Source organism: Haliotis cracherodii, unplaced genomic scaffold, assembly GCF_022045235.1.
Source record: "Haliotis cracherodii isolate W230 unplaced genomic scaffold, xgHalCrac1.p SCAF_7, whole genome shotgun sequence".
Lineage (NCBI taxonomy): Eukaryota > Metazoa > Mollusca > Gastropoda > Lepetellida > Haliotidae > Haliotis > Haliotis cracherodii.
The window spans coordinates 32703238-32720083 of record NW_027266330.1 but is presented as its reverse complement, the minus strand read 5'-3'; the positions used below and the strand labels follow the sequence as shown (position 1 = coordinate 32720083).

At 38.1% G+C, this 16846-nt stretch overlaps 1 protein-coding gene across 1 annotated transcript in view; it reads right to left on the bottom strand.

Moving 5' to 3' along the window:
• LOC139448805 (uncharacterized protein K04H4.2-like) overlaps positions 1 to 15587 on the bottom strand; it is a 70832-nt gene extending 55245 nt beyond the window's left edge. The window contains exons 1-7 of the mRNA XM_071230336.1: positions 15295 to 15587; positions 14704 to 14780; positions 14144 to 14188; positions 9657 to 9752; positions 8662 to 8685; positions 3559 to 3654; positions 2575 to 2598 (exon numbers count right to left, since the gene is read on the bottom strand). Of these exons, the coding sequence (XP_071086437.1) occupies positions 2575 to 2598; positions 3559 to 3654; positions 8662 to 8685; positions 9657 to 9752; positions 14144 to 14188; positions 14704 to 14780; positions 15295 to 15587 (655 nt within the window). The remainder of the gene's footprint in view (positions 1 to 2574; positions 2599 to 3558; positions 3655 to 8661; positions 8686 to 9656; positions 9753 to 14143; positions 14189 to 14703; positions 14781 to 15294) is intronic.
• Positions 15588 to 16846: the final 1259 nt, after the last annotated feature.

Genomic DNA, 16846 nt, shown 5'->3' with positions numbered 1-16846 from the left:
TGCCGTTTATGGAAGAGCCTAGCCATAGTTGAGAGTTATAAGCAGAGATATAAAGCAATTGTTTTCATATAGACGCAAACGCTTTCATAATTCATAATCTAGGTATTGTGTTAGTACTATTGTATTGACAAATAAGTTTTGATAACAGACAGAAACGGCCAGTGTATGTGTGTTGGCATACAAGATGCTCGAACAGGTGTAACGTTAGATTGGTCTCCCTTCGCCAATCGGTGCCCTGTGAGACTTTAATGTCTCATATTTGACAGGCACTGTACATATCTATCCGAACAACGTCGCAACTTCTATGCTTTACTATTCGTGAGACTAAAATTAAAATCTTCCTCTTCGTATTCGTCCGGCTATTTGATTAAAACATATTTATTTTCACACAAAAAAATGTGAAAATGGATTGTAAACAAGCGAAGCGCTTATGTTAATACTGCTCCACTACACAGAAGACATGATACAATAAATACACCAATGAAGGTTAGATTAACAAATGAATTGTACATGCCAAGCTATATATGCATATTTAATAAATATATTTTCAGTTTATATTAAACAATTCATTTAATTGAAAATCTGCCAGTTTATAATTTGAAATTTTGAATAGAATGTTTGAATGTGCTTTTCCCTACTCAAATACGAATTTCCGCATTGCACTGTTTGTAAAAAATAATTATAACCGTGTTGGTAATACATTTCATTTCGAAGAACATAGTAAATTGTACACACAAAAGAAGTGTAAAGCATCTTCGATATGATATTCACAGAAACAAGTTTTTGTATCCAAACAATATCTATCATACTGATCTGCGTTAAGATCACTGCAGACAAGCCTTAAGCGACTGTGAATAATATCATATAATCTGTTGCCATAATTTAAATCGCAGTGTATACCATTATCTACCATTACGTGAAGCAAATTCTCAAAATGTGTAACAGTCTTTGCCCCAATTAGGTTTTCTATACAGACACTGTATTGTTCGAACCGTGTATAATTTCCCACGAACAATTTTGTCCAAATACATGTAGCTGACATCTTTGACACAGGCAGACAAACAGAAATTTTGTATGCACAGATGTTTACCCTGACTTTGCCACCAAACAGCAGGGGATTAACAGTGAGCCAAAAATGCTCACAGTACTTAGTGAGTGAACTCAACTGAGGATTTTACGAGTATTAATCAAAACCTTAGAGAGCTTACTCAGTTCAATAATTATTGCAATTTAAATAATTAAGGCACTTACAGTGACCAGTTAACATGTACTCAATGAGATAGTAGATACATTCTGGGAACTTCATTGTAAAATGGCAAATGCATCTGTGATTGTCTAATTCATTCCCAATAGTCGTGGTGGCCGTAGTCAACTGGAAATGCTGTATGCTGTATGCAAATGAGACAACCACCTCTGTCTGTCTCCTAAATCAGCCCGAGAGGCGACTCCAACATAGAATGCATGAACCTGTTCAGTGACACCCTTCTATCAGCGTGACAGGAATACCCAGAGAAAAAGAAAGGATTACAAACACTGAAGGTATCCTATCTTCATGGTATAAGTATTCAAAAGCAATTTCCTCTAATAATAAACTATTTCCTTTGGTAACACCAAGTCGCAATGCACAGAACTGGCACTGGACAACTGGTGATGGTTAAAATCACAAAACTAAATACGCCAAGATAACATGGTAGTTTATATTCATTTCCATTAGCCTCTTATAATTCATGGTAAATGGTAGTCCCCCAAAACACATTCTCTTATTATTTCTTACAAAATCAAAACAAAAAGGTGGGTTGGGGGAAATGGAGCATATTCATACGTGAGATAATAAAACATTCGTGGTGGTGACTGCCCTATCAAAATTGTTCCATCCGAAGCAAAAATTGGCGAACGAACATCATTATATTTGCAATCTCCTGGAATGACTTAATCAGGCAAAAATTAAACGAAAGTTTTTGCAATCCACAAACACGTGCACTTGATTCATTTACCTATATACCCGCGACAATCGTGTAAACTCAGGGCCTCCCGAAGTAAATTGCGCGCATGTCTCAATTCACTACTGTTCTACGGTCATCTTGTCACAAAGGCTAGACTGGACCCTATTGGTAAGATTCACGTCTATAAGTCCAACTGAAACCCGACTCATGTTACACGCATGGCACACGCATGTTCAACGAGTTGCACACGCGTTGCACATCCGTTACATACTCGTGTTCAACGGGTGCTCAACCCATGAACATCCCGCCACATGCGTGTTACAAGCGTTCTCAATGTGCGTAACGGGAATGAACTTCTTGGTAGTAGTGTACAATAAAAATGGATACATTACATTTGAAATCGTAACTTTGGCATCACATCAATGAAACCTCATGGATTCTGATGAATTATCAATCCTTACAGTTATTGGCCATTTATTCTGCAATTGACATATTTTATTGAATCGGATAATAACAATATTTCCCTTTTCACTCCTTGATGTACACATAAATACATTCATAACAGTCATTCGGGAAATGTAAGTGTATTAATTCTTAAATTGGCCTTTATGAAGACAATCTTGTAACTTACGTGGCAAGGTCGTTGTCGCCGGCGCTGAAGGTGTAAAATTCATTTTCATAATAATAAGAATTTTCTGATTCCCATCATATCATAATCATTTGTTCTTGAATCAGTAGAGAATAGTGATGATACCATGTGTTTGCTAGAAGCTGAGCGTTTCAGAACCCACCGGTGGTACACATCATAAATACAAGCAAAGGTAAATCAAGTTTTCACCTGAACAAATACGAGAGTGAGTGAGTTTGGTTTGACGCCGCTTTTAACAGTATTACAGTTATGTGGTGGCGTGTCAGCTTATTGTGGGAGGAAAGCCTGACGTGATGCAGGTCTCAGAAGTTTATCACTTTGGTGAAACCCACGAGCACAGGTATGGTGCTGACAAACCTAGAAACATAATCGGGGCTAACCGGGATTCGAACCCACAATTATAGGTTTCTGGCGTGCCCAAGGGACGCAACTCTGCACAGCGAATCGCAGCGCCTTAGACGACTGGGCCACCAGTGCCCCCACAAATACGGGAACATGTGGTATTGTCAAAATGGCATCGAAACAATTCACAATTTCGGCAGACATCAAATTTGTCACAAAAGCATCAATTGAGGAAATGTCCTACACATGTCCATTATAAAATGGTCTTCTAATCTGTCAGCTATCGGTATGACGCTCTTTGAAATCTTCGTAGAAAGGGCAAGTGCGATTCACCTCAAAGGTGTGAAATGTAGACGCCAAAGGTTGGGGCTGCAGGGATATTGATTTAAGTAATTCTTTAATTAAATCAAATTCTAGTCCACACCAACCTGTCTAATATGCAAATATTATGAAACTACTAACAGCAAAATATATTTTTATTCTGAAAGATATTCTGTCAAAAGGAAATCACCGTGATGATGACCTATTCATTATAAAGATTATGAGCCAAATGGATGAGAGATGATTCCTTTAAAAACTTATGTTATTTAAATTAGGTAAACTACGTATCTTAGAAGTACTTACCGACGCAGCACGTCATATCAGTTGGACACTGGAGACCGGGAATTGGGATCATGCAGGAAGCAGAGCCAACACATTCAATGCCAGAGGCGGTGCATGCTGAAAATGAGGAAACGTGTTATATTTGGAATAAGGTTATATTGGATTAATATGGACACTGTTTGATTGACATTTTCTCTTTTTTCATTCGTTTAGCAACCAATACAGTAATGGCCATATATTTTCCCTTCATTTTAAATAGAGTTTGTCAGTTAGTTACACTCCTTCGTCAACAATATGCTGACACTATCGCCTACCAAAAGCCCAAGAATGACCCAATCCGCAGACTAAACGCCAACACAAGTCCATCCTGAAACGTCTTATAGGCACCTTTGAACTCAGAAGTACTACAAACTTTCCGCCGCACACCCACAACCTCCCTATGCCCGTGCCATCATCAAGATCCATATAAAATCCAACAAAGTTGGATTATTTGTATGTTTCTGTACAGTTTGCTCTTAATAATTGTTAAATGTCCTTTGTAAGGAGAGGTGTTTAAATATACTGAACCGCAAAAGAAACGTCACCTCGAGCAACATTGCATGAAAAGTTGTCATTTAAATATCTGGGTATTTTTTGTTAAAGTTTCTAAAATTTAACATTACCTAGTTCCGGAAAAATAAAATCTAATAATAAAAACATAAAGCAGATGACAATAATCCCGATCGCCCAAACGCATCATGGCAACAGCCATGGTAACCCGATGCACGTGATTTCCGTGCAAATTAAAATGCACATACGTTCCCCCATTTCTTGCCCTATAAAAGTCCATTCAGATCGGATAACATTCATTCGTTATTGAATTGCTACCACATGCCAAGATTGACAAGAAATCAGCAAAACCAAGCCTTTGGACGATTGCAAGCTGGACAAACCGCCTGGCAAGTAGTCAATGCATTTCAAGTCCTCGTAAGGACCATATACAGGCTCCAGCAACGGTACCAGACCACCAACACTACAGATGACCGATCATGTAGTGGCAGACCAAGGGTCAGCATCTTCAAGATTGCTTTGTGACTGCTGCGGAAACTGCTCGACAGAGTATTGGGACATACCAACGACACATTAGTGCAGGAATCTCCACTGTCACAGGCCACACCGAGGACCCATTCTGACAACACGTCATATCCGGGACCGACTTCAGTGGGCAACACGCCACCAGCATTGGTGCCACCAGGAATGGAGAAGAGTCCTCTTCTTAGACTAGAGCCGTTACTGTATCTCAAAAGCAGATGACAGAGAGAGTGTCTGACAACGCCGTGGGGAACGTTATTCGGATGCTTGCGTTGTTAAGAGAGACTCGTGGGGTAGTCCGAGCATCATGGTGTGGGGTGGAATTGGTCTTGCACATGGGGTCGGCCCTGTGGTCTTCCAGAACATCGGTTCAGGGAGAGACAATAGTGTCACAGCAGCTCGGTACATTGATCAGGTCTTGAGACCAAACGTCATACCGCATTTGGCACATTGCCGCAACCACGAGTTTCAGCATGATAATGCCTGTGCCCACACTGCGAGAACGATTTTCTCCAGCAGAATGGCATCAGAACCATGCAGTGGCCTGTCCTCAGTCCCGATTTAAATCCAATTGAACACCTGTTAGACGAGATTCAAAGACGGCTGAATGACGTCCGACAAGGCAAACAACTGCAGCTGAACTGCGTCAGGCGTTGCCCAGAGCAGTGTGGGCTCAAGTACCTTTGGCCTTCATCAACTGCCACATCCATACCATGTATCGATGTTGCATGGCAGTCATAAATGCACTAAGCAGACAAATCGCATTGGAAAAAACAATGCAAAATCTGTAATCCTAAGCCTTATGTTCCACATACCAGGATAGTAAAAAATACACATCTATCGATATGCTGAAACCCATTGACAAAACACTCTAGCGAATGTAATTCTCATAATTTGTGATATCAAAAACTACATTTGATTTTTCAAATATTACAAATTCGTTTGTTTGTATGCTAAATTACATGATTTGAAATACTAAATTCTTTTAACCGATATCTAAAATTGATACCTCAAATCAAATTTGGGATATAAATTCATTCTTTGGAATCAATAAATGAATTACTGATGTCATAAAATAAGAAATATATAGTTAAACTCTGCGCCTTTTATAGTGTTCCTCTTGCGTTGTATTGAGTAATGCGATTGCATCACGGTTGTAGCGTTCACTGCTAGACTTTTTCGACACAAGTATTTCTTTAATCATATAAAGAACTGTTGAAAAATGTCAACTTCAAATAAACTATTAACTGTAACCAAGGAAATACTACCTACCGGACTTGCATTTATTTATCGTCTCGATCGTTATCACAGTTAACATCTGTCTATTTTTAAGTGTATATGCTTATACTAGAACATCGTACTGATTGACACATCACCTTAAAGCATTTGCACGTAGGTGCTGTATATACAACAAATCTTTGATTCTATAGCACAGAAAAAATACCCAGATAATTACTGTATAACGGTTCATTCTTTGTTTTCAGACGTGACATTCATACAAATAATTCAGGCGTAACAGTTATCACATTCTTGCCGTTTATGGCGGAGCCTGGCCAGAGTTGAGAGTTATAAGCAGATATATAAAGCACTTGTTTTCGTATTGACGCAAACGCTTTCATAATCCATAATCTAGGTGTTGTGTTAGTACTATTGTATTGACAAATAAGTTTGATAACAGACAGAAACGGCCAGTGTATGTATGTCGGCGTACAAGATGCTCGAACAGGTGTAACGTTAGATTGGTCTCCCTTCGCCAATCGGGCCCCTGTGAGACTTTAATGTGTCATACTTGACAGGCATTGTACATATCTATCCGAACAACGTCGCAACTTCTATGCTTTACTATCCGTGAGACAAAAATTAAAATCTTCCTCTTCGTATTCGTCCGGCTATTTGATTTAAACATATTTATTTTCACAAAAAATGTGAAGCGCTTATGTTAATACTGCTCCACTACACAGAAGACATGATACAATAAATACACCAATGAAGGTTAGATTAACAAATGAATTCTACACGCCAAGCTAGATATGCATATTTAATAAATATATTTTCAGTTAATATTAAACAATTAATTTAATTGAAAATCCACCAGTTTATAATTTGAAATTTTGAATAGAATGTTTGGATTTGCTCTTCCTTACTCAAATACGAATTTCCGCATTGCACTGTTTGTAAAGAATAATTATAACCGTGTTGGTAATACATTTCATTTCGAAGAACATAGTAATTTGTACACACAAAAGAAGTGTAAAGCATCTTCGATATGATATTCACAGAAACAAGTTTTTGTATCCAAACAATATCTATCATACTGATCTGCGTTAAGATCACTGCAGACAAGCCTTAAGCGACTGTGAATAATATAATATAATCTGTTGCCATAATTCAAATCGCAGTGTATACCATTACCTACCATTACGTGTAATCTGTAACAATCTCTGCACCAATTAGGTTTTCTATACAGTCACTGTATTGATCGAACCGTGTATAATTTCCCACGAACAATTTTGTCCAAATACATGTAGCTGACATCTTTGACACAGACAGACAAACAGAATATTTGTATGTACAGATGTTTATCCCCACTTTGCCACCAAACAGCAGGGGATTAACAGTGAGCCATAAATGCTCACAGTACTTAGTGAGTGAACTCAACTGAGGATTTAACGAGTATCAATCAAAACCTATTAAAGCTTACTCAGTTCAATGACATTTAAAAAAATAAAGCACTTGCAGTGACCAGTTAACATGTACTTAATGAGATAGTATATACATTCTGGGAACTTCATTGTAAAATGGCAAATGCATCTGTAATTGTCTAATTCATTCCCAATAGTCGTGGTGGCCGTAGTCAACTGGAAATGCTGTATACTGTATCCTAAATCAGCCCGAGAGGCGACTCCAACATAGAATGCATGAACCTGTTCAGTGACACCCTTCCATCAGCGTGACAGGAATACCCAGAGAAAAAGAAAGGATTACAAACACTGAAGGTATCCTATCTTCATGCCATAAGTATTCAAAAGCAATTCCCTCTAATAATAAACTATTTCCTTTGGTATCACCAAGTCGCAATGCACAGAACTGGCACTGGACAATTGTAAAATCTCACCGGGTGATGGTTAGAATCACAAAACTAAATACGCCAAGATAACATGGTAGTTTATATTCATTTCCATTAGCCTCTTATAATTCATGGTAAATGGTAGAGTCCCCCCACAACACATTATCTTATTATTCTTACAAAATCATAACAAAAAGGTGGGTTGGGGGAAATGGAGCATATTCATACGTGAGATAATAGGAAATTCGTGGTGGTGACTGCCCTATCAAAAGTGTACCATCCGAAGCAAAAATTGGCGAACGAACATCATTATATTTGCAATCTCCTGGAATGACTCAATCAGGCAAAAATTAAACGAAAATTTCCGCAATCCACAAACACGTGCACTTGATTCATTTACCTATATACCCGCGACAATCGTGTAAACTCAGGGCCTCCCGAAGTAAATTGCGCGCATGTCTCAATTCACTACTGTTCTACGGTCATCTTGTCACAAAGGCTAGACTGGACCCTAACCCGAGTTGCACACGCGTTGCACATCCGTTGCATACTCGTGTTGAACGGGTGCTCAACCCATGAACAACCCGTCACATGCGTGTTACAAGCGTTCTCAATGTGCGTAACGGGAATGAACTTCTTGGTAGTAGTGTACAATAAAAATGGATACATTACATTTGAAATCGTAACTTCGGCATCACATCAATGAGTGAGTGAGTGACTTAATATTTATAGTCACATTGGCAATATTTCAGCTATATCGTGACTAAAATCACATCAATGAAACCTCATGGATTCTGATGAATTATCAATCCTTACAGTTATTGGCCATTTATTCTTAAATTGACATATTTTATTGAATCGGATAATAAATATATTTCCCTTTTCACTCCTTGATGTACACATAAATACATTCATAACAGTCATTCAGGAAATGTAAGTGTATTAATTCTTAAATTGGCCTTTATGAAGACAATCTTGTAACTTACGTGGCAAGGTCGTTGTCGCCGGCGCTGAAGGTGTAAAATTCATTTTCATAATAATAAGAATTTTCTGATTCCTATCATATCATAATCATTTGTTCTTGAATCAGTAGAGAATAGTGATGATACCAAGTGTTTGCTAGAAGCTGAGCGTTTCAGAACCCACCGGTGGTACACATCATAAATACAAGCAAAGGTAAATCAAGTGTTCACCTGAACAAATACGAGAGTGAGTGAATTTGGTTTGACGCCGCTTTTAACAGTATTACAGTTATATGGTGGCGTGTCAGCTTATTGTGGGAGGAAAGCCTGACGTGATGCAGGTCTCAGAAGTTTATCACTTTGGTGAAACCAACGAGCACAGGTATGGTGCTGACAAACCTAGAAACATAATCGGGGCTAACCGGGATTCGAACCCACAATTATAGGTTTCTGGCGTGCCCAAGGGACGCAACTCTGCACAGCGAATCGCAGTGCCTTAGACGACTGGGCCACCAGTGCCCCCACAAATATGAGAACATATGGTATTGTCAAAATTGCATCAAAACAATTCAAAATTTCGGCAGACATTAAATTTGTCACAAAAGCGTCACTTGAGGAAATGTTCTACACATGTCCATCATAAAATTGTCTTGAAATCTGTCAGCTATCGATATGACGCTCTTTGAAATCTTCGTAGAAAGGGCAAGTGCGATTCACCTCAAAGGTGTGAAATGTAGACGCCAAAGGTTGGGGCTGCAGGGATATTGATTTAAATAATTCTTTAATTAAATCAAATTTTAGTCCTCACAAACCTGTATAATATTCAAATATTATGAAACTACTAACAGCAAAATATATTTCTATTCTGAAAGATATTCTGTCAAAAGGAAATCACCGTGATGATGACCTATTCATTATAAAGATTATGAGCCAAATGGATGAGAGATGAGGGGCCAATGATTCCTTGCAAAAATTATGGTATGTAAATTGGGTAAACTACGTATCTTAGAAGTACTTACCGACGCAGCACGTCATACCGGTTGGACACTGGAGACCGGGAATTGGGACTATGCAGGAGGCAGAGCCAACACATGCGATGCCAGAGGCAGTGCAGGCTGAAAATGAGGAAACGTGTTATATTTGGAATAAGGTTATATTGGATAAATATGGACACTGTATGATTGACATTTTCTCTTTTTCATTCGTTCAGCAACCAATACAGTGATGACCATATATTTTCCCTTCATTTTAAATAGAGTTTGTCAGTTAGTTACACTCCTTCGTCAACAGTATGCTGACACTATCACCTACCAAAAGCCCAAGATTGATCCAACCGGCAGACTAAAATGCCAACACAAGTCCATCCTGAAACGTCTTTTAGGCACTTATGAACTCTGAAGTACTACAAACTTTCCGCCACACACCCACAACCTCCCTATGCCCGTGCCATCATCAAGATTCACAAAAAACAAAAAAACAAAGCTAGATTACTTGTATGTTTCAGAGAATCTGTACAATTTACCCTTAATAATCGTTAAATGTCTTTTGTATGGAGAGGTGCTTAAATATACTGATCAGCAAAAGAAACGTCACTCCAAGCAACATTGCATGAAAAGTTGTCATTTAAATATTTGGATAATTTTTGTCAAAGTTTCTAAAATTTAACATTACCTTGTCCGAGGTAAATGAAATGAAATTTGATAATAAAAAAAACAAAGCAGATGACAATAAAAACGATCGCCCAAACGCATCACGGCAACGGCCATGGTAACCTAATGCACGTGAATTCCATGCAAATTAAAATGCTCATACGTTCCCCCATTTCTTGCCCTATAAAAGACCATTCAGATCGGATAACATTCATTCGTTATTGAACTCCTACCACATGCAAAGATTGACAAGAAATCAGCAACACCAAGCCCTTGGACGATTGCAAGCTGGACAAACCGCCCGGCAAATAGCCAATACATTTCAAGTCCACGTAAGAGCCATATACAGGCTCCAGCAACGGTACCAGACTACCAACGCTACAGATAACCGACGACGTAGTGGAAGACCAAGCGTCACCGCCCGACGTCAGGATCGTCAGATTGTGCGCCAGGATCTTCAGGATCGCTTGTTTCTGCTGTGGAAACTGCTCGACGGACCATGGTGACGCGTCGAAAATTGACAGGCAGACACCTCCACTGTCACAGGCCACACCGAGGACCCATTGTGACACCAAGTCATCGCCGGGACCGTCTTCAGTGAGCAGCACAGCACCAGCCTCCCCCCACCATAATGGCATCAGAACCATGCAGTGGCCTGTCCTCAGTCCCGATTTTAATCCCATTGAGCACCTGTGGGACGAGATTCAAAGACGACTGGATGACGTCCGACCAAGGCCGACAACTGCAGCTGCAGTGCCTCTGGTCTTCATCAATCGCCTCATCCATTCCATGTATCGGCGTTGCAAGGCAGTCATCAATGCACATGGCAGACATACGAGATACTGACTTGTGATGGCATTTTCTCAGAGATTAGTGTTGTGTTTCACTTTAAGAACATTTGACATTTTAATTTCAACCTTGATAATAAGTTTTGCAAAGTTTCATCTTTTAAATATGTCTGTAAGTATGTTTACAGTGTTTGGACAAATAAGGTTCCTCATATATCTACCCACGGTGACGTTTCTTTTGCGCTTCAGTATAGGTTTTGCCTGTTCTCCAATCACATTCATTTTGGGGGGAAATAAATATCGTTAAAATCAAACAGTACAACAGCTAGACGATGCTGTACGCGAAATGTGAAGGTGCTATGCAACGTTAGGTTCGTGAATAAATGTTGTGAATTTCGCAACACTTGTATATATCAGGTATATACCTGAGAAAGATGAGAGCTGTTTTCCATGAAATTGCAAAAGAATCATGCACTGAGAAATTTTCTTATCAACTACATATCATAATACAGTGTTCAAAATATAGAGATGGGAATCACCGAAATCCATTTAGATATTTCTTTTAAAGGGTTAATTGGAGCATGGTGTATACAAAGATTTCATGTACGAATGGTGGCGGTTTGTAGCCATTTACTACAACGATTACATTTCAATCATAATAAATAAACTATAGATATTATAATGATATTAAAAAAGTTGAAATATTGGAAATTATATATTTTTTAGAAACAAAACAAAGAGGACGATATCATTGGTTTAAATACATATTCAAAGGTACTAATACCGAATACAATTTTTCATCTTATGAATTAAGCACTGTATTCATACTAACTTTTAATCTCTACAATGATGATTGTATTAACATTGCAGTGTCTACATCCAGTTTGCTTTGACAGTAATCAGATGAATAAAGCTCGTTCTTAAGAACCTCACCGTTTATGTTTCTTTATTCGAAACTGATGTTTCAAATTCCCGTCCAAACAAATTAATAATGTTACAGTAAACTACGGTTATAACGAACTGAAAGGGACCACAAACTTTAGTTCGTTATAACCATAGTTCGTTATAACCATATATATATAGCATTTATACAGTATATATACAGCAAATGGACGGGACCAAAAAACAGTTCGTTACACCCGCCAGTTCGTTATAAGCGTGTTCGATATAAACGTAGTTTTCTGTATTTATTTTTTTCTTTACATCAAAAGAGCTCTGCAATGCACAATTATATGATGTTATTTGATACCATTGTATACTTGTGCATGTGTACTGGTATTAGATTATACATGCATGATTATACATAACAGCCATTATATGTACGTATCAATTGTTGTATGTAGGAACAAATAACAAAAATAAATGCATTCAGGCATATCTCCATGTAATGATTGTGGAATAAAATTTGCATGTTTCTCACGGTATAACACTATGATTACAAACTATTTAAGATCACATTCGCCATATCATAACATCATTTAATAAATAGACTTAATGCCATATGTGTCTTGAAGTATTGTTGAATGAAAATCAGGATATTTCGCCATAGCAGGGTAGTGCATGGGTTGTGAGGGAAATAATTTGTCAACATATGTTACCAAAACAAAAAGGTACAAATCATTAATATCTATTGTGCATCATGCACATCTTGTAGGGTAGTCAGTATGATTGGTTTCTTGTTGGAAATGTTCATCTAAGAGTAACATTTAAAACCAGTTATTTTCTTCTGAACGTTATTTCTTCTTCAATTATTATTAAAGGCACGGATGTATAATACTAATTAATGGATACGTGGAAAAGGCTTGTCAAAGATGTACGTGTGCTAATAATGTAAGCGTATTTCGCATTGATTATACTGGCAATATGAACACTATTTGTTCAGATTCTAACGCTACGATGGTTAAGAAATTGTCTTTGGAAATAACACAAAAGCTGATTGTTGAATTTATTTCATCGATGTGATATGTTATCGTGACAAAATGCATCACTGTTATCAGACGTAGAACAAAACATTTTAGCTGCATATCGGCTGTCTACTGATAATCGAGTCTGTACCAGACAATCCATTGATTGATATAACGAGTATCGATCTACACTTTTGGGACACGATGACATGCATCAAACTTGTCAGCAAGCGTGATCGTTATGGCAAGCATGGGGGTAACTATCTATGGAGACTACGTTATGTGACCAATGCTCTCTGGAACTAGAAGTGACACTTTCCCAACAGTTTTTGGCGTGGAATACTGTTGAACAAAGTGGGAAAGTGAAATATGTAATTATAATTGAACTTGGTTCTTTTCAGAGATTGCAAAAATTCATAAAATTATTTGAACTTTCTATTCGGTTAAATTGTATCAATCTTAATATGTCATGTCAAATATCACTTGCGTGTAAAAATGTCACTTGTTTTGCCCCAAATCCCTATATATATATTATAATTTGAATAAATAAGGTTCAATTAAATGACTGAATTATCTCAATCACATTAAAAGCAGATGAACTGGAACTGGAACTCTGCGTTAGCCAATAAGAAGGCAGCTGTCTTGAGCTTTGCAGCGCTAGACTTAAAGTGGCGACTACCATTACAGAATACACTCTCAAAGGCAATTACACTTAGTCATACAGCCCGTAACTGAAGGTCAGAATAGCCTGTGTTAAAACTTTCTAATGATTTTATGCAACATGTAAAGCTGTTGCATGGCACATAATACACCACGAGAACCCTTCATCCATTCGTGAGATAGCACTACTTCATTTTCACTGCGGACAGAGAGAGATACGTTCGACGGACGTATATATATGTAGCGCTTGATAGAGATCAGAGTACACATTATTTTGTTTACATGTACCGGCTTGGCGGCCCATTTCTTTCAGCCAAGAACACATGACACACAGTAATGAAAAATATGGCCCTGAATTTCTTAAAAATGTGTAGGATGTGAGTTTCCTTCCTTATCATGCTGAGACACCGGTGTACCTGGAATACTGTTCAAATCAACGTAAAATTCATCACATAAAGAATCATTCTTTTTTTGTTTTCTAAAACATATTCTGTGCTCAACTCACATGGTGCAGTTGTAGGCGGCGGCGTTGTTGTGGACGAAGTTGTTGCTGTAAATAGGACAAGAAGCGTTCGAGTTCAGGTTTCTACCATTTCAGCATATCCGTGTAATAATAGTCAATACCAGAAATTATTACTGAAAATTGGCTGAAACTTTTACTTGTGTGAACTGACTTAACAAATCACTTGTTTTGAAAAAAATCACTTTCATTTACATATACCCAAAACTGTATGTTATTCTGTAACGGTATTAACAGAACAATCCCGCCTATGAAATGTCGACACATTTTTCTTTTCGCCTATCTCAAATAATAAACTCTCCAGTGTCTCATTACATATCGATTAATTTCTCGAAACAACAAAGTAAGAGTAAATAAAGATGCCTGTATTAAAGGTGTAACTGAAAAAACTATCTGATCTAAACATATATGACCCCCGGGAGTTCTCCCCACATTACGATGACACACGTAATAAAACTGATACGCTTTTTGACGACTGAATGGATCGCGAATTCAACATAAAACGGTAGTAAAAACGGCATTCGCCTAACGTCTAGGGAACTCACTACTAATACATTCGGCAGCACCAACAAGGAACTTGAGAATATCGCAGGTCAAGCCCATGGGATCCCTGGCGCAGTACCTGCAGAACAAAAGCAACACTTTGGATTTGTTCGACACTGGATTCACATTGTATACACTGACATGACACATATAAGTAATACGTACACCCTTTTTCCTATAAGGATGAGATGGGAATTCTGTGTATTTCAGTGTCATTATGGCTTATCAGTGTAAATGCGGGGTAAGCACAAACTGGGACGCAGTCACCAACGTTTACCACTTTGATGACTACCACGATCAGTCCCGGAATTCACGATCAGGACAGAACTTTCATAGCAAATTAAGTGGACTTAGTCTCCATGATCACAGGAAATTAGAGATGTCCCTCTTTTGGTGCCATATGAATAATACATTCTCAAATCAATTATATTTTGTATCAATGGCTTATACGGTTCATGAATACTCATTGAAATATTTTGATATGATCATGGTAATTTAATTCCAATATCCTTTGTAACATTGCATGGGATACATGTCATTGCTTTACTCTTACTAACTTGGATACGCCATGTTTAAGTCACTTTGATACATACCTGCACATTGTTTCATTCAATCTTGGAATATTTCCTGGCATGATAGCGCTGTAGAGAAGGCTTTTATCCATGACGTGTGCCCCACAGAATCTTTCGCAGTATTCAACCAATTCAAACACTGGGAGACATGCAGCCTCTGTATTGGGACAGATGTCCTGAGCGATCCTTCCTAAAGACAAGCAGTTGCTCTCCACGAAGCGTTTATACATGTCAAAATCGACTGTTCCATGGATGACACAGGGCATGAAGAGGAGGAGAGACACCCCGACCAGGAAGGCGTGTAGTGAAGACATCTTCCTTGAAGTCTCACGACCGATGAGGGAAACGGAAGCAGCGGTGGGTCTTATAGGTATCGTTATGATGGAACCCAAGATAGCAGGTAGCCTATGGCACACTTTTTATTTATTTGACTTAATGACGTAGACAATATCTGTATTGGAGGTATCTTTATCTTATACACCTGACTCGTTCAGTAATTTCTAACCCCTAGGTTATGAAGTTATCTTTTAAAGATTTGAGTTGACAAAGAAATGCCCGAGATATATCTAAGTTAGAATTTGGAACACTTGTTTCATTATTTTGAGTTTGTAGAATGCCTGGAATTCTTGACACTAATGTACATTTTTCTCGAATAGCAAGAAACAGAACATATGACATCCATACCACAGAAGAAGGATTTTTTGTTTTACACTTTCCTCAGCAATAAATAAAATAATTTGATTTTTTTTTCAAATGACACAAATTAATCCTGAATACTGAAGATAGTCATCTATACACTTGTCGAATGTGACACTCAAATCTACTGTTTATTATCAGTAATAATGCATAAAAAAATCATTCTTGTGCGCAAATGAATATGTACTAATGGCTTGATAAATGAAGAAAGACATTACTGTCCATATAAATATGAAACGTCAACGCCAGACAAGCTTCAAGTTGGCGCAAAGGATAGAATAGCAGTGAAAAGTTTAACACGGTAGGCAAGTCCCGCCCTACCCATAGCACCCGCCAGTCAAAAACAATTTCAGAAGGAAATATAAATCTGTTGCCTGATGCCGCACACAACTATGTAAAGCATTAATGTCATTAATGTAAAAACTGATGTATCCATATTAAGGATTATAAACATAAAAAAGAAATTGACAAGTTATCCGCACGCTAATGACCATTTTTGTTAATATAGTCTACTTCGTATGTGTTTCGGATTGTACTTGGGAAAGGTGTTCAACACTGGATCAATGAAAAAAGATGATATTCATACCTCTAAAAACGAGTTTTATATGTTGTTATAGTTATCAACGATGTAAACAAAACCGCCCTCGTTGACAAGTGCTGCAGTTTCCGCCTGGAGAGTGGATGGTCGGCGCCTGGATCCCCACACAAAAAGACGTTAACAGATGGGACTTGTTGATACCGTGTCTGGCGCTCGGCATTATGAGGCTCAAACAATCCCTCGTCCCTTCGGAGACAGTATATTTACCCTGAGTGGGGTATTCATTTTGAAACTGCTGTATGCGTTAGCTATCTCAGTGGGCTGGCACTATATTATCGG